We start from the raw sequence: 22,960 nt of genomic DNA on the forward strand, positions 1-22,960 counted from the left end.
GAGACAGTATGGGTGTTTGTATAAGTACAGCCTTATAGATCACTGGAACATAATTGAGAGTTTAGACATAAGCCTTCACATTTATGGTCAGTTTTTTTTTTTTTTTCAAAGACTGTATTTATTTATTTGAGAAAGAGAGAGCATGGGCAGGGAGGAGGGGCAGAGGGAGAGGGAGAAGCAGGCTCCCCACTGAGTGGGGAGCCCAACATGGGGCTCAATCCCAGGACCCTGGGACCATGACCTGAGCCAAAGGCAGACGCTTAACCGACTAAGCCACCCAGGCGCCCCTGGTCAGTTTACTTTTTACAAAGGAATAAGGTACTTCATTAAGGAAACAAGAGTGTTTTCAACAAGTGGTGCTGGGACAACCGGATACACACATTCCAAAAAGTGAATTTGGCCCCTTTTTTCACACCATACACAAAAATTAACTCAAAAATGAATCAAAGAGAGGATCCTGAGAAAAGAAAGAGGCACCAGGAATCTGTCTCCTCCTCTAGACAACAACTGTACTGGCAGAATCTATCTGATGTAACTGTTTTAGAACTCTGGACTCTGTTAAAGGCTTGCAACTTCCAGGGCAAGATGTGGATGGTAAACTGAGGTTCATTTCGGTTAATTTTAGCTTTTAGCACAGTAGCAGCTACTCATCCCCCAACCTCAGCCACGAGGCAGGCAGCTATGTGAATGTTTGTGGAGCAGCTTGCACAGTTTATGGGAATTAGGGTGGGCAAAAAGGACCCTGTCCTCCAAATAATGGGCATCTGCTCTGGTAACTGATTGCGCTCTGGTCACAGAAGTGCAGCCAAAGAGACAAAGAGGCAGGCAACCATTGTAGTTGTACCTCCTCAAATTGTTGTAAGCCCCTCTCCCTCCAGCTGAAGTGACTTCCACTGGATTTAAAGGGCTAGTGCCCTTTTTTCCTCCCTTCATTTTTTACTTTTTCACTTTTGGGAGCCAGACATTAAAAACTGGACATTCAAAAATAAATGCCTATAAGGGGAAAATTAGACAGTGACTGTGCATGCCCAAGGAAAAAGGCTCAGAAAAGACCTAAGAAATTAAGTTTACACCTCATGTTCATACTTGGAACAGAGACAGCCTACAACAATAAAAAAAACAAAAATAATAAAAGATACCACTCCCCAAGGAAGGAGGAGACTTTGATCCCCAGAGTTACCACATTATTAGATTCAAATATCTAGCATTTGACAAAAAATCACAATGTATTCAAAGAAACAGGAAGTATGGAACATTGAGAGGCAAAAAATATATCAATATAAACTGTCCCTGAAAAGACTTATAGCAGTTATGTGAGACAAAGACTTTAAAACAACTGTCATAAAGATGCTCAAAGAACTAAAGGAAGTTGTGGAGAAAATCAGGAAAACAATGTGTGAACAAAATGGAAATATCAAGAGACAGAAAACCTAAAAAGATAACAACAACAACAAAAAATCCTGGAGCTGAAAAGTACAGCTAAAATGACAAATTAAAGGCAGAGTTGAGCAAGCAGGAGAAAGAATCAGAGAATTTAGAGACAGGACAATGGAAATTATGTAGATAAAAAATAGAAAAATAAATGAAGAAAAGCAAACAGAGCCTAAGGGACCTATAGGATACCATCAAGCAGACCAATATGCATAGTGTGCGGATCTCAGAAGGAGACAAGAGAAAAGAACATAGAGAATATTTTAAGAAATAGTGGCTGAACTTTCTTACACCATACACAAAAATAAATTCAAAATGGATGAAAGATCTAAACATACAGGAGACAATCCTAGAGGAGAACACAGGCAGCAACCTCTTTGACCTCGGCCACAGCAATTTCTTATTAGACACATATTCAGAGGCAAGGGAAACAAAAGCAAAAATGAAATATTGGGACTTCATTAAGATAGAAAGCTTCCACACAATGAAGGAAACAATCAACAAAACTAAAAGGCAACTGAAAGAATGGGAGAAGATATTTGCAAATGACATATCATATGAAGGGCTGGTACCCAGAATCTATAAAGAACTCATCAAACTCAACACTCAAAAAATAAATAATCCAGTTAAAAAAATGGGCAGAAAGCATGAACAGACATTTTGCCAAAGAAGACATACAAATGGCTAACAGACACATGCAAAAATGCTCAGTATCACTCATCATCAGGGAAATACAAATCAAAACCATGGTGAGATACCACCTCACACCTGTCAGAACAGCTAAAATTAACAACTCAGGAAACAACAGATGTTGACGAGGATGTGGAGAAAGAGGAACAGTCTTAGACTATTGGTGGGAATGCAAACTGGTACAGCCACTGTGGAAAACAGTATGAAGGTTCCTCAAAAAGTTAAAAATAGAACTACCCTGCAACCCAGCAATTGCACTACAAGGTATTTATCTAAAGAATACAAAAATGCTGATTCGAAGGGGCACATGCACCCCAATATTTATAGCAGCACTATAAACAATAGCCAAATTATGGAAAGACCCCAATTGTCCATCAACTGATAAATCAATACAGAAGATGTGGTATATATATAATGGGATATTACTCAGCCATCAAAAAGAATGAAATCTTGCCATTTGCAAAAACATGGATAGAACCAGAGTATATTATGCTAAGCAAAATAAGTCAGAGAAAGACAAGTACCATATGATTTCACTCATATATGGAATTTAAGAAACAAAACAGATGAACACAGAAGGGAAGGAAAAATAAAATAAGATAAAAACAGAGTGGCACCTGGGTGGCTCAGGTGGGTAAGCATCCAACTTTTGGTTTTGGCTCAGGTCATAATCTCAGGATCATGGGATTGAGCCCCACATCAAGCTCTACATGCAGTGTGGAGTCTGCTTGAGATTTTCTCTCTCCCTCTCCCTTGCCCCTCCCCCTGCTCACAGTCAATAAATAAATAAAGTCTTTAAAAAAAAAGATAAAAACAGAGAGGGAGGCAAACCATAAAAGACTCTTAACTGGGGTGCCTGGGTGGCTCAGTTGGGTTAAGTGTCTGCTTTTGGCTTAAGTCATGATCTCGGGGTCCAGGGATTGAGACCCACATCAGGCTCCCTGCTCAGTGGGGAGCCTGCTTCTTCTTCTGCCCCTCCCCCTGCTCATGTTCTCTCTCTCAAAGAAATAAATAAAATCTTAGGAAAAAGAAGACTCTTAACTATAGAGAACAAACTGAGGGTTGCTGGAGGTGAGGTGGGTGGAGGGATGGGCTAAATGGGCAATGGGCATTAAGGAGGGCACTTGTGATGAGCACCGGGTGTTATATGTAAGTGATGAATAACAAAATTTTGCTCCTGAAGCCAATACTACACTATATGTTAACTAACTTGAATATAAATAAAAATAATGAAATAGAAAAAAAGATTAAAAAATAGTAGCTGAAAACTTCCCAAATTTGATGAAACACGAGTATAAACATCTAAGAAGCGCAAAGAAGCTTCCAAGTTAAGATGAACTCAGAGAGGGGCGCCTGGGTGGCTCAGTCATTAAGTGTCTGCCTTTGGCTCAGGTCATGATCCCAGGACCCACATGGGGCACCCTGCTCAGCGGGAAGCCTGCTTCTCCCTCTCCCCACTCCCCCTGCTTGTGTTCCCTCTCTCGCTGTCTCTCTCTCTCTGTCAAATTAAAAAAAAAAAAATCTTTAAAGATGAACTCCAAGAAAACCATACCAAGACCCATTATAAACAAAACTTCAAGGGGCGCCTGGGTGGCTCAGTCAGTTGGGTGTCAGACTTTTGGTTTCGGCTCAGGTCATGATCTCATGGGCTGTGGGATTTAGCCTGGCATTGGGCTCTGTACTCAGCAGGGAATCTGTTTGAGATTCTCTCCCTCTGCCCCTTCCCAGCTCTCTCTCTAATAAATAAGTAACTCTTAAAAAAAAAAAAAAAAACACTTTCAAAAGACAAAGACAAAGAAAATCCTAAAAGCAGTGAGAAGAAGTGAATTACCACATATAAGGGATATTTACTAAGACCATTAGCATATTTCTCTTCAGAAACTTTGGAGCCCAGAAGACATGGGCCAATATATTCAAATGCTAAAAGAAAAAAAATTTTCAACCAATTATCTTATATGTGGCAAAACTGTCCTTCAAAAATGAAGGAGGGGCACCTTGGTGGCTTGGTCAGTTAAGTGTCTGACTTCAGCTCAGGTCATGATCTCGGGGCCCTGGGATCGAGCCCCGCATCAGGCTCTACACTCAGCGGGGAGTCTGCTTGAGATTCTCTCCTCTCCCTCTGCCCCTCCCCCTGTTTGTGCACTCTCTTTCTCAAATAAATATAATCTTTAGAAAAAATGAAGGAGAAATTGAGACATTCCCAGATAAACAAAAACTGAGGTTGTTTGCAAACACTAGACCTGCTCTGCAGGAAATGCCCAAGGGAGTCCTGGCAAGGTGAAAAAGAAGGACATTAGACAGAAACTCAAAGCCATATAGAGAAATATACATCTACATAAAGGTAAATATACGGGCAATTATAAAAGCTGGTATTACTGTAACAATGATATTTAATCATATTTTTTGTTTTCGACATGATTTAAAAGATTAATACATTTAAAGAAAAAAAAATTAGTGTTAAAAGGTAGCATTACTGTAACTTTTGGCTTGTAACTCCAAATCTTGTTTTCTACATAATTTAGGAGACTAATGCACTGAAAATAATCATTAGTTTATGTTTTGGGGCACACAATGTATAAAGATGTAATTTTGTAACATCCACAAGTGAAAGGGCTAGGGATGGCAGTGTAAAGGAGCAGAGTTTTTATATGTTAACAAAGTTATGCTCCTATAAATTCAAATTAGAGTGTTATAACTTCAGGATATTAAATGTAATCCCCATGGTAATCACAACGAAAATAGCCAAAGAATATACACAAAAAAGGAAACAAGAAAGGGATTTAAACATTTCACTACAAAAAATCAACTATACACAAAAGAAGACAGTAATGCAGGAAATGAGGGATAACAAAGCTATAGGGCATTTAAAAAACAAATGGCACACTGATAGAAGTCCCTCATTATCCATAATTACTTTAAATGTAAATGTGATTAAACTCCCTAATCAAAAGACAGATATTGTCAGATTGAATAAAAACACACATCCAACTATATGGTTTCTACAAAAGACTCTCTTGGGATCCAAAGACACAAATACGTTGAAAGTGAGGAGATGGAAAAAGATATTCTGTGCAAATATTAACCAAAAGAGAGCAGGAGTGACTATACTATTAGACAGAACAGACTTTAAAATAAAAAAAGGTTACCAGAGACAAAGGCAGACATTATATATTATAAAGGGTTTAATACAGCAAGAAAATATAACAATTATAAACATTTACATATGTAATGACAGGCCATAAAGATATATTAAGAAAAACTGACAGAATTGGAGAAATAGGCAGTTCTATAGTAGTAATTGAGACTTCAGTACCCCACTCACAATAATGATTAGAATAACCAGACAGAAGATAAGGAAATAAACAACTTAATACAAAAAACCAACTAGATCTATCAAATATATACAGAACACTCTTCTCAAAAACAATATACACATTCTTTTCAAGGGCACATGGGATATTTTCCAGGACAGCCCACATACAGGGCCACAAATGAAGTTTCAATAGATTTTAAAAGATATTATATAAAGTATCTTCTCTGACCACAGGGATAGAGTTAGAAATCAATAACATAAAGTGGAAAATTTATAAAATTGCAGAAATTGAACAACACAGTTTTAAACAACGAATGGATCAAGAAAGAAATCACAAGGGAAATTAGAAAAATACTTAGGGATAAATGAAAACCAAAACACACCATACCAAAACTTACAGAATGCAGCAAAAGCAGTGCTAAGGAGAAATTAATAGCTATAAAGGCTTACCTTAAAAAACAAGTAAGATCTCAAATCAACAACTCAACTCTACAACTTAAGGAACTAGAAAAAGAACAAAAAACTAAACCCAAAGGTAGCAGAAGGAAATGATAAAGATTAGAACAGGTACACAAAACAGAGAACAGAAAAATAATAGAGAAAATCAATGAAACCAAAAGTTGGTTCTTCAAAAAGATCAACAAAATTGACAAATCTTTAGCTAGATGGATGAAGAAAACACTCAAATTACTAAAATCATGAATGAAAATGGGGACATTACTACTGGTTCTACAGAAATAGGATTATATATGAACAACTGCATGCCAAATAAATTGGTTAACCTAGATGAAACGGACAAATACCTAGAAACAAAAACCTTCCAAGACTAAATCATGAAAATAGAAAATCTGAATAGACCTATAACTACTAAAGAGATTTAATCAGTAATCAAAACTCTCCCAATGAAGAAAAGCCCTGGACCTGATGGTTTCACTGGTGAATTCTATGAAACATTTAAAGAAGAGCTAGTATCAATGTAGACACTTAACTGACTGAGCCACCCAGGTGCCCCTTTGTTGTTACTGTTATTGAGTTTTAGGTGTTCTCTATATATTCTGAATATTAATCCCTTATCAGATGTATGATTTGCAAATATTTTTTTTCTTTCTGTAGGTTGATTTGGTCATGGTGTGTAATTTTTTTAATTAGCTGTTGAATTGTGTTTGCTAGTATTTTGTTGAGGATTTTTGCATTGATATTCATAAGTGCCATTGGTCTATAGTTTTCATGTAGTGTCATTGTCTAGCTTGGGTAGCAGAGTTATGCTGCCTTAAAAAAGGAGTTAGGAAATGTTTTCTCCTCTTCATTTTTTGGGAAGAGTTTGAGAAGCATTGATACTAGCTCTTCTTTAAAGTATGCAGAGCCCACTTAAGATTCTCTCTCTCCCTCCCTCTGCCCTACCCCTGGCCTGCCTGTGCATGCTCTCTCTCTCTCAATAACAAACAAAAAATAACAACAAAAAAACCCACTACAATGAGTTACCACCTCATATCCATTAGAATGGTGCTGTCCAGAAAACAAGTGCTGGCAAGGATGTGGAGAAATCAGAACCTTTGCACGCTGTTAGCAGGAATGTAAAATGGTACACCACTGTGTAAAACAGTATGACTGTTCCTCAAAAAATTAAAAGTAGAATTACCCATGATCCACAATTCCACTTCTGAGTGTATTCCCAAAAGAATTAGAGGCAGGGTGTCAGATATTTGTACAGCCATGTTCACAGGAGCATCAATCACATGAGCTAAAACATGGAAGCAACCCACGTGACCACTAACAGATGAATGGATAAGCAAAAGTATACAGTGGAATATTATTCAGCCCTAAAAAGGAAATTCTGCAATAATGCATAACATGGGTGAAACTGGAAGACGTTATGCTAAGTGAAATAAGGCAGTCACAAAAAGACAAATACTGTATATGATTCTACTTTATGAGGTACTTAGAGTAGTCAGTCAGAGACAGAGTAGAATGGTGGTTGCCATGGGCTGTGGGGACAGAAGAATGGGGAGTTATTATTTAGTAAGTATAGATTTTCATATTTACAAGATAAAAAGAGTTATGGGGATGGATGGTGATGATGGCTGCACAACAATATGGATGTAGTTAATACCACTGAACTATACACTTAAAAAGGTCAAGATGGTAAGTTTTGTTATAGGTATTTTGTGACAATATAAAAATGGATCACAGACTTTAAAGGAATAACTAAAACTAAAAACTTCTAGGATAAATCATTGTGAACCTGGGTTAGGCAAGAGCTATTAAATGAATACCAAAAGCACAATCCATAAAAGAAAAAATGGTAAACTAGACTTCATCAAAATTAGAAACTTTTGTGTTTCAAAAGACAACATTAAGAAAATAAAAAGTCAGGGCACCTGGTAGCTCAGTGGGTTAAGCATCTGCCTTAGGCTCAGGTCATGATCTCAGGGTCCTAGGATCAAGCCCCACATTGGGCTCCCTGCTCAGTGGGGATTCTGCTTCTCCCTCTCCCTTTGCCCCTCACCCCCTGCTTGTGTGAGTGCGTACTCTCTAATAAATAAACCCTTAAAAAGAAAAAGGCAAATCACATCCTGTGAAAGAATATTTACAAATAATATACTTGATAAAGAACTTGTATCCAGAATGTGTAAATAAATCTCACAAAAACAATAAGATGACATACTTTAAAAATGGGCAAAATATGTGAATAGACATTTCACCAAAGAAGACATTAAGACTGGCTGATGAGGGCATGAAAAGATGTTCAAAATCACTAGTCACCAGGGAAATGCAAATTAAAACAACAATGAGATACACTACATACCCATTAGTATGGCTACAATCAAAAGAAGAGACAATATCAAGTGTTGGCAGGGATGTGGAGAAACTGGAACCTTCATACATCATTTGTGGGAATGAAAAATGATACACTCTGGAAAACAGCTTGACCATACAACCCAGCAATTTCACTCCTAAGTATCCACCTAAGAGAAATGAAAACAAGTATCTACACAAAGATATGTATGAAATATTCACAGCAAATTCCATCAACTGTTGAATAAACAACATTTACATAATGAAATGCTATTCAGCAATGAAGTGAGATGAACTATTGACACACACTATAATGTAACATGGATAAATCTCAAAAATGGACTATGGTTATGGTTGCACAGTTCTTTAAATTCATTATAAGTTACTGTATTGAATTATACACTTAACAAAGGGTGAATTTTATGGTATGTAAACTATAACTCAATAAGACTTTCTTTTTTAAACAACACCCATGATAGCACTATTTTACTTAAAAACTAGAACATTACCAGTACCTTGTCCCCTATTGTATGAGTAACTGTTCACATGAATTTAGTGTTTATTATTTCCATATTTTATTGGTTTTATTAGATGTCACTAAACAATATTCATTTTGCATAAGTTTTGGGGGTTTAATTTAAAAAATTTTATTTACAAAGTTGGACATTTTTTATGGTTTTTGTAAAATGCTTGATTTTGTAAAACACTTGATGTCTCTTAACTACATTTAAAATTTCTATCCTTTGAGATAGCAAGAAAACAAAAACAGCCATCTCTTTTTTAACCATATGATAGGAGTTCTTTCTGTGTCTGGATAATGAGTTGTGTTTTGAAAACATGTTCTCTCAATTGTGCCCTTTTTTACATTTTTTAATATTTTTGTGAAAAATAAGTTACTGATTTTGAATAACAATTTACCAACCATCCATTTTATGGTGTTTTTGTTAAGATCTTCCCTACCTAGAGCATCAAAAATATATTCCATATTTTCTAGTTCTATGGGTTGTACAATTGCCTTTCACATAGAAGTATTTAATCTATGTGGAATAGATCTGAATGTGCGATGAAAGATCGAGATCCAATTTGACTTTTTCCCAATATGACTAACAACCGTCCCTTGCTTTTCCACATATAAGACATGATGTTAAGTAATGAGCACACTGTGGAATTAGCACAGGAACAAATCAACCACTGGAACAGAATAGAGAGCTCAAAAAATAGACCACTGCATATATGGAATCTTGATGAATGACAGGTAATACATTAAATATTGGTTCTTCTTTAGGAGCTCTTTGCTTTTTTTTTAGCCTTTGTTCTTCCATACTAGTAATTTGTTGAGTTCTTAGGGGTAAAAAAAAGCTTTTAGGATTTTCATTGGAAATGCAAAAACAATTTGGGAAAAATTGTTACTTCCATTATAATAAAGCTTCTTTCTTATCCACTCAAACAGCATGTCTTTCTATGTAGGTCATCTTTGTCTTTCAATAAAATTTTATAATTTGCTCCATTAAGTTTCTGCATAACTTTTGTTAGATCTTTAGGTACCTTATAATTTTTTGTTGCTACTATAAATAGTATCCTTTTAAGAAATAACTTCTCTTTTGTACTTGCATAAAGAAAATCCAATTTTAAGCTTTTATTTTTTTTTGGAATCTTTAAATTGAGTATAGTTGACACACAACTATAGATTCAGGTATACAACACAGTGATTCAACTTCTCTATATGTTACGCTGTGCTCACAAGTGTAGCTACCATCTGTCAACATACATCACTATTACAGTATCACTGACTATATTCTCTATGCTGTGCCTTTTATTCCTGTGACATTCATTCCATAACTAGAAGCCTATATCTCCCACTGCCCTTCACCCATTTTGCCCATCTCTCCACCCCACTTTCCTCTGGCAACTATCAGTTTGTTCTCTGTATTTGCAGGTCTGATTTTGCTTTTTGTTTGTTTCTTTATTCATTTGTTTTATTAAGTTACACATATGAGTGAAATCATATGGTATCTGTCTTTCTCAGTCTGACTTATTTCACTTAACATAATACCCTTAGATCTATGCATGTTAAGAACATATGAAGCATATATACAGTTTGAAGAATAATTATAAAGTGACATGCTTATAAGTTACTATTCAAGGTAATAAAACTCTGCTAGCACCCCAAAATATTCCATGCTTCTCTTTTCTTCTTCATTAGAGGTGTGACTATTTGAACTTTTTGTGATAATCTCTTTGATTTGATTGCCTGTCAACCTATGCATGCATCCCTAAATGAGTTTAATTTTGCTTGTTTTTGAACTTTATATGGAATCATGTTGTTCCTGATAACAGTAATTCATTCACTTTCAATGCTGATTAGTATTCCATTGACTAAATTTGCCACAGTTTGTTATTCATTTCATGGTTGATGGATCATATGGTAGTTCTATTTTTAATTTTTTGAGGAACCTCCATACTGTTTTCCATAGTGGCTGCACCAATTGACATTCCCACCAATGACACATGAGGGTTCCCTTTTCTCCACACCCTCGCCAACATTTGTTATCTCTTGTCCTTTTGATAATAGCTCTTCTAACAGGTGTGAGGTAATGTCTCACTGTGGTTTTGATTTGCATTTTCCTGGTGATTAGTCATGTCGAACATCTTTTCATGTACCCGTTGGCCATCTGTATGTCTCCTTTGGAAAAATGTCTACCCATATCCTCTGCCCATTTTTTAGTGAATTGTTTGGTTTTTTTGCTATTGAGTTGTACAACTTCTTTATATTTTTTGAACATTAACTCCTTATTAGGTATACAATTTGCAAATATTTTTTTTTCATTCAATAGGTTACCTTTTCATTCTGATGATGGTTTCCTTGGGAGTGCAGAAGCTTTTCAGTTTGATGGAGTCCCACTTGTTTATTTTGGCTTTTATTGCCTCTACTTTTGGGGTCAAATCCAAAAAACTCATTGCCAACGGCAATGTAAAGCTTACCACTTATGTTTTCTTATAGGAGCTTTCTTTTTTAATTGTAGCTGACATACAATGCTACATTCATTTCAAGTGTACAATACAGTGATTCAACAATTCTATACGTTTCACAATGCTCACCACAATAAGTGTAGTCACCATTCAATGTTATATTATTGACTATATCCCCTATGCTGTACTTTTCATCTCTACAACTTATTTGTAACTTAAAGTTTGTGCTTCTTAATCCCCTTCAATCTTGCTCATTCCTCTACCACCCTCCCCTCTGGCAACCACTAGTTTGTCCTGTTTATGAATCTATTTATGAGTTTTGTTTGCTCATATTTTTAGATTCCACATATAAGTTAAATCATACGGTATTTGTCTTACTCTGCCTGACTTATTTTACTTAGCATAACATCCACTATGTTCATCATGTTATCACACATGGCAAGGTTTCATTTTTTTTTTTTTTTTGCTAACTTTTCTAGGAGTTTTAGGGTTTTACGTCTTATATTCAAGTCTTTAATCAATTTTAAGTTAATTTTTGTGTATTGTATAAGATAGTGGTCCAGTTTTCCCAATACCATTTATTGAAGAGACCGTCCATTCCCAATTGTATATTCTTGCTTCCTTTGTCATAAATTCATTGGCCACATATGTGTGGATTTATTTCTGAGCTTCTCTATTTTGTACCATTGGACTGTCTGTTTTTACACCAATACCATACTGTTTTGATTACTATAGCTATGTAGTACAGCTTGAAATCAGGGAGCATGATATCTCCAGTTTTGTTCTTCTTTTTCTACATTGCTTTGGCTATTCAGGGTCTTTTGTGGTTCCATACAAATTTTAGGATTTTCTGTTCTATTTCTGTGAAAAATCCCACTGGAATCTTGATAGGGATTGAGGTGAATCTGTAGATTGCTTTGGGTAGCATGGACATTTTAACAATATTAATTCTTCTAATCCATGAGCATGGGGTATCTTTCCATTTATTTGTGTCTTCCTCAATTTCTTTCATCAATGTCTTATAGTTTTTAGTCTACAAGTCTTTCAACTCCTTGATTAAATTTATTCCTAGGTATTTTATTCTTTTTGATGCAACTGTAAATGGGATTGTTCTCCTTAATTTCTCTGATAGGTTGTTATTATTATTGTATAGAAATGCAACAGATTTTTGTATATTCATTTCATATTCTGCAACTTTAATGAATTAATTTATTACTTCTAATAGTTTTTGGTGGAGTCTTTATTGGACCTTTTCTATACACAATATCATGTCATCTACAAGTAGTGACAGTTTTACTTCTTCCTTTCTGATTTGGATGTCTTTTATTTCTTTTTCTTGCCTAATTGCTCTGGCTAGGACTTCCAGTACTATGTTGAACGTTTTAAAACTGTAACGAGTTACCTCTTCATAAGCAGTATACCATTATTCCATATTCTGACCAACAACTCAAATCATCAGATGCTTTGGGGGCACCTGGCTGGCTCAGTGGTAGAGCATGTAATTCTTGATCTTGGGGTTGTAAATTCAAGCTCCATGTTGGATGTGGAGATTACTTAAAAATAAAATCCTTAATTACACACACACACACATCATCAGATGCTTGGATTTTTGCTAAACTGGAGGTTAAGTAATATTCTCTTTGTGGTTTTAATTTGCATTTCCATGATTACTAATGAGGTTGAACATCTTTTTATATGTTTTTAAGCCATATAAATATCCTCTTTTGTGAGTACTTGCTTTTTCGATTCTTCAATGAGTTCTATTTTAGAAAAAAATCTTTTCCTACTCTGAAGATCATCCTTTCACTTTTCTAATATATTTTGATGGAAAGAAGTCCTTAAAGTATAAATTTAAAGCTAGTGGGTTTTATCTTTCCTACCCTAAAGTTATAAAAAAATATTCCCGTATTAGCACCTACAAGTTTTGTAACATAGCCTTTGACTTTTAGGTCTTTGATCCACTGTGAGTGAATTTTTATGTATGACATGAAGTAATAATCTAATCTTTTTTCCATAAAAATACTCAATTGCCCAAAACCATGTATTTAAAAAAAGTTCATCCTTTACCCAGTAGTATTCCATATCACTCTGTTACAGATCAAGGTTACATTCATGGTTGGGTGGTTGGCCTATTTCTGTGCTATTTTGTTCTAATAGTCTATTTATCTATCATTATGCCTATACCTTACTGTATTAATTATTAATTTTATAAAAAATCTTGATATTTGATTGGGCAAATTCCCCTATCTTTTTCTTCAAGAATGTTTTAGTTATTTTTGGTCCTTTGCACTTCCATATTAATTTTTTAGAAGTGCTTTAGTTTTTAGCTTAAAAACTAAATTGTCAAAATGAAACAAACAGACTCAAATACAGAGAACAAACTGGTGGTTGTAAGGGGTGGGTGGGTAAAACATTAAGGAGATTAAGATGTACAAGCTTACAGTTATAAAATAAATAAGTCATGGGGATTTAAAGTACAGCTTAGGGAACATTCTCAATAATATTTGTAATAACTTTGTATGGTGACAGATGGTAACTATACTTACTGTAGTATTTTGTAATGTATATAAATGTTGAATTGTTATGCTATACACCCGAAACTAATATAATCTTGCAGGTCAACTTCAATTAAGAAAAAACTAAATTGTGGTTTTGGTTGGGATTGCACTGATGTTACAGATTAATTTGAGAAAAAGTGATATCTTTATGATAATAAGTTAAGGTATATTCCTCCACTTAAGTCTACTTGCTTGCAATAAAGTTTTGTAATTTTCCCAATATAGGCCTTACACATTTTTATTAAATTTATTCCTAGGTATTATTATATTACTGTAAAAAGCATTTTGATTTTAATTACACTGTTAGTGGCATACAGAAATACAAATAATTATTGAAACTGTTTCTTCAGCTATAGTGAAAGGAACTAAAGCTAGCATCATAAAAAACCTTTTGTCAGCCTTCCTACCAGGAATGCAAAAATAACTTTCTTTATTTCACAAACCCCTGTACCTCTAACAAGTCTAAAATAGTATATCCACTTTGGAAAACAGTAGTTTCTTACAGTTAAACACACATCAAGAGAATAAAAGGTACAGCATAAGGTATATAGCCAGTGATACCGTAAGAGCATTGTATGGTGACAGACAGAAGCTACACTTGTGGTGAACATCTAACATATAACTTGTCAAATCACTGTGTTATGTACCTGAAACTAATGTAACATTGTGTGTCAACTACACTCAAATTTTTAAAAATGAAAAAAAAAATTAGCAAACATAACATCTACCCCATGACATAGCAATTTCATTCTTAGGTTTTTACCTAAGAGAAATTAAATATGTAAGGACTTGTACGTGAATGTGCATAGCAGCATTATTCATAATTTAAAAAGTGGAAACAACCGGGGCACCTGAGTGGCTCAGTCGGTTAAGCTTCTCTCTTTTTTTTAAAGATTTTATTTATTTGTTTGACAGAGAGAGACACAGCAAGAGAGGGAACACAAGCAGAAGACAGAGGGAGAGGGAGGAACAGAATACCCGCTGAGCAGGGAGCCCGACGTGGGGCTTGATCCCAGGACCCTGGGATCATGACCTGAGCCGAAGGCAGATGCTTAACGACTTAGCCACCCAGGCGCCCCTAAGCTTCTGACTCTTGATCTCAGCTCAGGTCTTGATCTCAGGGTTGTGAGTTCAAGCCCTGCACTGGGCTCCACGCTGGGCATGGAGCCTATTTAAAAAAAAAAAAAAAAAGGCAGAAACACCCCAAATGTCCAAGTAATTAATGTGTAAATAAAATCAAATACAATGGAATACTATTAGTGATAAAAAGGAATGAAGTACTGACAGATGTTACATGAATGAACTTAAAAACATTCTGCTAAGTGTAAGAAATCTCAAAAACCACATTTTGTATGATTCCATTTATACTAAATGTCCAGAATAGGCAAATCTATACAAATGATATAGTGGTTACCTAAGTCGGGGTGTGGGGTTAGGACCAAAGGAGTACAGGGAATAACTGGTAATAAGCATGAGGTTTCCTATGGGGATCACAAAAATATTATAAAATTAATTACAGTAATGGCTGCACAACTCTGTAAATATACTAAAATCAGCTGAATTATATACTTTAATGGATAACTTTATAGTATGTAAACTATACCTAAATAAACCTGGGTTTTTAAAATATTTTATTTTATTTTATTTAAGTAATCTTTACACCCAACATGGGGCTCAAACTCATGACCCCAAGTTCAAGAGTCACATGCTCTACCAACTGAGCCAGCCAGGTGCCCCTAAATAAAGCTGTTTTTAAAAAATGTTTTTTTGGGGGGGGGCGCCTGGGTGGCTCAGTTGGTTAGGCGACTGCCTTCGGCTCAGGTCATGATCCTGGAGTCCCTGGATCGAGTCCCGCATCAGGCTCCCTGCTCGGCAGGGAGTCTGCTTCTCCCTCTGACCCTCCCCCCTCTCATGTGCTCTCTCTTATTCTCTCCCTCTCAAATAAATAAATAAAATCTTTAAAAAAATAAAAATTAAAAAATAAAATAATGGTTTTTTTTAAATTTTATTTTATTATGTTATGTTAATCACCATACATTACATCATTAGTTTTTGATGTAGTGTTCCATGATTCATTGTTTGCGTATAACACCCAGTGCTCCATTCAATATGTGCCCTCTTTAATACCCATCACCGGGCTAACCCATCCTCCCACCCCCTCCCCTCTAGAACCTTCAGTTTGTTTCTCAGAGTCCATAGTCTCTCATGGTTCGTCTCCCCCTCTGATTCCCCCCCTTTCACTTCTCTCTTCCTACTATCTTTTTTTTTTTTAACATATAATGTATTATTTGTTTCAGAGGTACAGGTCTGTGATTCATCAGTCTTACACAATTCACAGTGCTCACCATAGCACATAGCCTCTCCAATGTCTATCACCCAGCCACCCCATCCCTCCCACCCCCCACCACTCCAGCAACCCTCAGTTTGTTTCCTGAGATTAAGAATTCCTCTTCAGTGAGATCATAAAAAATGTTCTAATAGCCTTATTCCTAATGGTCCAAAAAATGGAAACAAACTAAATGTCCATCAACAGGAGAATAAATAAACACATTACGATATATTTATACCATGGAATACAATTTAACAATGAAAAGGAAAAAACTACTGATACACACAACATCAATGAACCTGCAACATTCTGGGAGGGAAAGAGCCAGACCAGAGAATAACATACTGTATGCTTTACTTCAAATAAAGAGGCAGAATTAATCTATGATGATAGAAATCACAACAGTGGTTGCCTGTGGGGGGCAGGGGATGACATGAAAAAAGGACTGGCATGGGGTAGAAGGGAACTTTCTGGAGTGATGAAAATGTTCTTTACCTTGTTAGGGATGTGGGTCGTATATTTATGTGTCAAACCTCATCAAATTCCACACTTAAGACGTGTATATTCTATTGTGCGTAAATTATACTTCTTAATAAAAAGCAAACAAACCTAGCTTCCCACTGAGTCCCTATTTCCTAAGTGAAGAATACATCATTTATAGAGTAAACTGACAAATATTAATGCTTGATCAACAATTCGTTTCATACTTCCAGGGACTCTAAGACACCTTTAGAAGAACAGCCTCCCAGCTTTATAGTTTTAAGATACATTAATACATGGTAATATGCAAACCTCAAATGCTCTATCTATATGTGCGATTTCTCTTTCACTACACTTGAATGCTCTGAACTTATTTCAAGGGAAAATCTAAATAATGGCATTCTTAAGTGAGCTCTTATATTAAAGATGACATTATATATGGGGTAAGTCTACCTTCTTCTCCCCACTAGGACAGACTCTGGTGGACTCAAGTCTTGAACTTGAGATGTTTATTTACTAAGCCCTTATCATGCAACACATAGGCTACTCTCATGGAACTCACAATCTACGGAAAAAGACCAAAACTAACACATAGTAACAAATACAGTAATTAAGCACTCTTCCATATACGTCAGAAATGGCAAGTGCCTGTAAGACACGCACTTTTTCCTCTTTTATAAATGGCAAATGTAATTAATCGATAGTGAAATTTTTTGCTGCTGAATAAGGATGCAGTCTCACAATTCTACTTCATGCAATACTCCACTAAGCAGAAGACCCTAACAATGTGCTTGAACTAAGAGAAGAAATAAAATCTATGTGCCTCTGTTATGTTGTAAAAATATATGGGAGAAAGAGACCCAGAAAGGCTAGAGAAGGTTTCAGTGAGAAGAGAGAACATTCATTCATTCATCAACCAACTTCCCCATTTACATTACCTACTACGTGACAGGAATCAGGAAAACTAAATCAACGAGATATGGCCCCAGACCTCCAGGAACTCAAATTCTTTTTTTTTTTTTTTAAGATTTTGTTTATTCATTTGAGACACAGAGATACCAAGAGAGAGAGAGCATGGGCAGGGAGAGAGGCAGAGGGAGAGGGAGAAGCAGGCTCCCCACCGAGCCAGGAGCCAGATACGGGGCTCGATCCCAGGACCCTGGGATTATGACCTGAGCCGAAGGCAGACGCTTAACCGACTAAGCCACCCAGGCGCCCCGGAACTCAAATTCTAAAGAAGCAAAACAATGATAACAGTGTTGAGTGCTATGAAGTATATACAGAATATTCTGCGCATCTAACTGAGACCAGAAAAAAATGACTCTTTAGCCAAGTTCTGAAGCATTAGTTTAGGCAAATAAAGATGGCAGAAGAGTGACATCACCTAGATGGCAACTTAGATTGTTCCTGACTTCGCTCCCTCTCCCAGAAGAACTAACAACTATTCATTCACAAGACACCACTGAAAAAGATGGAAGAGAAGAATACATAGGTAGACAAGGCAGCATGAAAAAACACAGTGTGTTCTGAAAAACTCTAAACACTTTTCCATGGCTTGATGCAGGTCAATCGTGAAATATGAGAAAGATTTTTTCAAAAGTAGTAAGGGAAGGGAAATAGCTGGGAGACTATTGGTTTCATAAACTCTCCTCTACCATTCAATTACTATTATATGCATGTATTCTTGAAGTAAAAATTTAAGTTTAATGAAGAACACACTCTAAAAAAATAATGGATAAAGGAAATCATCATTAATAGCTACAAAAGGCACTGAGTGCAACTCTGAGGGGAAACTTTATAATGGTTGACAACATCTGAATCCATTGATCAAATTTTTAAATAAACTTTTAACTTTAGAATACTCTTAGATTTACAGAAAAGTTTTGGATGACAGTTTCCACATATCGCTCACCCCATTTTCCCTGTTGATAACATCTTATATTATTATAGTATGTTTTACCACTAAAGGACCAACACTGATACAATACTATAACTAGATTCTACATTTCATTCACATTACACTAGTTTTCCCCTAATGTTCTTTTCCTATTCCAAGATTCCATCCAGGATATATATTACATTTATCATTTCTCCTTAGCCTTCTCTGTCCATGACAAATTCTCAGACTTAGTTTTTGATGACCTTGAAATTTTTGAGTTATTCAGGTCAGGTATTTTGTAGAGTGGCCCTTAATTTGGATTTGTCTGATGTTTTTATCATGGTTTGACCGGGTTTATGTGATTTGGGGTGGGGGGCTGGGAACCACAGAAGTATAGGCCATTCTTATCACATCGTATCAAGGTTATGTGCTATCAACATGATATATCACTAATAATATTAATATTGATCACCTGGTCAAGGTTGTGTTTGCCAGATTTCTACAGTGTAAAACTAATTTCCCTCCCTCTTTCTGTACTCTACTCTTTGGAAGCAAGTTACTAAGCACAACCCATACTCAAGAAGAGTGGAAGGAGTTAAGTTCCCTCTCCTGGAAGGGGAATATCTACATAAATTATTTGGAATTTTCTGTAAAGGAGATTTGTCTGTCTTTTATACATTTATGTGATCATTTATGTTAGTAATAGCCATTTCTTTAAGGAGATCAATTTTATCATAAAAATAACCATTCTATGTCCCCTAATGTGATATGATAGAAAGCATATCACACCATGTAGGGAATATTCTTGCTTCCCTCATCTCCTCAAAGAAAAACTGAACTTTAACCTATCAAGACTCAAAAGCTAATTAACAATTTATAGGAAATCCTATAAGGATGTAACCTCAAGATCCCCTAGTAACCATTCGATCTGTCAGGAGGTGAAGCCTTAGATAGCAACTGAGACTCGTGAGAGAAATGAAGAATCCTAAACCTATATAAATCCCTGGATCCAGTCAACTATAAGGCCAGCTCTTTCCCTATCCTTCCTGGTTTGTTATACCACCCAAATAAGCATCTCTTTCTTGCTTATGTTGGATTGAGTTGGGCATCTCTTACTTACAACATAAGAGGGTTAACAAATATAATAAACACAAATAAGGAAAGGCATGGGAACAAAAATGAGTTCAGGACATTGAGGAGGAGGAAACAGGCTGAGTTGCTTAGGAAAAGCCAGATTTTAGGTGAGATTTTTAAAAACTAGGTAGAATTTATTTGCTTTTAAAATTTAATGGGCTATTATTGCGGTTCTCTTGTATCTTGGTAGTGTTAACTATAGGGTTCAATTTTTAGCATATAATATTTAATTGCACACTGATAATTTATCATAATTTTAGAAATCAACAGAGTCAACCTTACTTTTCAGCTAATATAATGAGGACCTAAATGAATAAGTTATTCATCCAAGCTCATATATCTAAGGTAGACATGCAGGAAGCATTGTGCAAAAAAAAGGAACTAGGGTATGGAGCCAGATAAGACCAGGTTTGTTCCCCCGTTCCCTCTCTCACCCAGTTGCTTTTTATTTTTGATGTAATTTTTAAATACACAGTACACAGACATAATAGAAAACTTCAAAATTTACATTGTGAAAAGCAGCCTCTCTCCTATCCCAATAAGCCCTCCTCCCCCCACCCTTTGACAACCACTGTTACAACTTCTTGGGTACTCTTCTAGAGATAGTCTAGTCAAGCATATTGAAGACTTGACCTTTTAGACTTTAAGACATAGGATGATCACTAAAAATTTTAAAGCTATTGAATGGTACTAGAAGGACTGGGGCTGGGAAGGCAAGATAAAAGTGGAGCTAAAGAGGAAGCAGTACCTATGAGATACTCCAACCTGCAGCACCAGTGTTTAAAAAGGCAACACGTGAAAATTAAAAACAACTTTAAGGATCAAATAATGCTCCTTAAAAGGCATGATCAGTTAAGGTTTCTAAGAGGAATATACAAGCACCTATTCTTTATTCATTCTTCTTGTCTAGAATTCTTATGGGATGTTCTTGACTATACTGAAGAATGGATAGGGGACTGGTGTAGCAGTGGCAACCAAGATTTCCTGGTCATTTAAGGAAGAAAAATTAATTGTTCCCATCCTCTACTCCTGCAAATGTCAATTTTATTCTAATCATTTCAAGGTGAGAGAGATTACAAAGAAAGCATGGAGATTAATAACACAATCAAGGTGGATGGAGAAAGAAAAAGGGGAATGATGAAATCAACCTGAGAACAAGTTTAGATGGCAGTTAGAGGAATATACAGGAAGTTCAAGTACTCCTCATCACCTAGCAATAAAGTAAAAAAAAAAAACAAAAAACTTTTCTCTTTTGAATTTTATCCAGTAAATACCTGATTTAAGAAGGAATGGATGAGATGCATACTGTTCTCAAGAGAGGTTAGGAATTTTAAAGTTCCCATGGGGGAAAAACATCTCTTGGTTTAAGTAACAAATTAGAGATGGAAAAATAAGTCAATTACTGAGCATACATATGTAACAAAGACTTGTATACTTTTAGGAGTAGAAAGCATATCTCATTTTAGACTTGAAATCAGACATTTTTTTCAGATTTATTTTTGAACTCTCTGAAAAAGCTCTTCTAGATTCCTAGAGTAATGGCATAAATGCTACAACACTTAAATATTCAAGTCTCAACAAAGTAACACCTCTAATGAAATGGAACATAACTTTGGTATATTTTTAACAAGTATCAAGGATAATGTGAATTACATGTTCTTTTGACCAATTTCTTAAAGTAGTTATGTAGGAAATAAATTATAATTAGACTGCATTTACAAAAGTAGAAAATGTCTTAATAATTAGGATCATTCAAAGTGAATTTTATTACATATCAAATTATTAACAGAAGACAATCAGAACACAGCTCTAGAACTATAATAAAAGACAAAATATATGCTGTGTCACCTACCTATGCTTGTTTAAATACAACTTGGATTGAATATATTAAATACATGAGATCCTGTCAGTCTGAATTTTTTTTCCTCTTTCAAATCAGGAAAGAAGGAAAAGCATGAAACAGTTTATAAAAATTATTTTTCCCTCCACTAACAGTTGCTGGTCGTCTCTTAGGAACAGGGTGTACCGTTTGTATCTGCTTTCTTATTTGCATAAACCTATCCTCCAAGTAAGTCAATGGATTAAAAAAATGGAATCAGTCCAAAAGTACTTGTTTTCCGCTTCAAACATAAAATGAATACTCAGACTATATTTGTGGTCATTTAAATTTTAATCTAAAAAATGGTAACAGTAGTTTTTAAATAAAAAGAATTTCCACCATCCATTTTAACAAATCAATTTCGTGCTTGTGTGCATAGTTAAGGACTATAGACACAGAGTTATTTATATGTGGTTTCCTAGAGATGATTTCATTTTCCTGACCTGTCAAGCAAATACTTGAAACAACATCAAAACTGGTCAAAAACCATATATGTATTACAACGTGAAAACAAGGAACATCTCTGACCATTCAAAAAATCAACTGATGGAATTACTAACAAGAATATATACATAATATAATAGGGAAACTTTCAAATTAGTAGTCAAAATAACTCCTAACATTTTATTAGTACCTTCTTCAATACTAGAAGATATTTTATAGTAGTACCTCCCAATTCTAAAAGATTTGTAGAATCTGGTACTGGAGTCTTAAAAAAAAAAAAAAGTTATCAATAGCCCTAGGAAGTTATGTGTAGGGAGCACTACCCTCTAATGGTGAATGTTAAGAGTAGTATATGATCGATAGCTATAAACTATAGAATCATATCTTATCTCACAACTTCCATAATTCCAAAATATCTTGAGACTCTGTTTCAGGATATCAGGATATTTTTAATAAAGACTGGAGTGTTACACCACTTTTCCCTAAAATTTTAAGCTTACATGTGGTAAATCTTTGGTGTGGGTTAGGATACTAAATGAGGATACTAAAGCCAAATAATATACTTCCTTCACATTTCCTTCATGCAAATGGTATTTTTATTCTACTGTAATATATTTTATATCCTTATAATAGCCAGATCGACAGGACTAAATTCATTCACAACAAATCTATGCGTTGTCCTTTAAATGGCTAGGTCTCAAAAAAGACTTACTGCCAAACAGTGAAGTATTATTCTTAAAATCATCAAGTGTTTTCTAGAATAAAGATGGTTACAATAACACTTACCTCAGTCTTTTTACTAATGTGATCTGTAAATGAAAAAAATGATGAAAATTCATTGAAAAAATTAATATTAATATTTTATTAGTATTAATAATTATTATACTCAATATGTAAAAAAATTTAAAGTAACTGAGAATTTTAAAATTATAATAAGAGTTACAGAAGTCATTTGGGGGTTATCTAAGATATCAGATTTCCCTCTCTAGGTATAAGATGTTAAATTTCAACATATAATTACTAATTTGCTCTGCTTAGGGGCTATATCTTATATCCC

General features: G+C 35.2%; 1 protein-coding gene across 7 annotated transcripts in view; it reads right to left on the reverse strand.

Moving 5' to 3' along the window:
- The window catches only part of GKAP1 (G kinase anchoring protein 1), a 99,843-nt gene that overhangs the window by 46,451 nt on the left and 30,432 nt on the right, over window positions 1–22,960 (reverse strand). For 5 of the 7 annotated variants that reach the window (XM_032392868.1, XM_032392867.1, XM_032392872.1 and 2 more), the window contains one exon: window positions 22,690–22,712. The exons of the other annotated variants lie outside the window; for them this stretch is intronic. In XM_032392868.1, the coding sequence (XP_032248759.1) occupies window positions 22,690–22,712 (23 nt within the window). The remainder of the gene's footprint in view (window positions 1–22,689; window positions 22,713–22,960) is intronic. 7 annotated transcript variants of the gene reach the window in all.

Source organism: Phoca vitulina, unplaced genomic scaffold, assembly GCF_004348235.1.
Source record: "Phoca vitulina isolate PV1807 unplaced genomic scaffold, GSC_HSeal_1.0 scaffold70, whole genome shotgun sequence".
Lineage (NCBI taxonomy): Eukaryota > Metazoa > Chordata > Mammalia > Carnivora > Phocidae > Phoca > Phoca vitulina.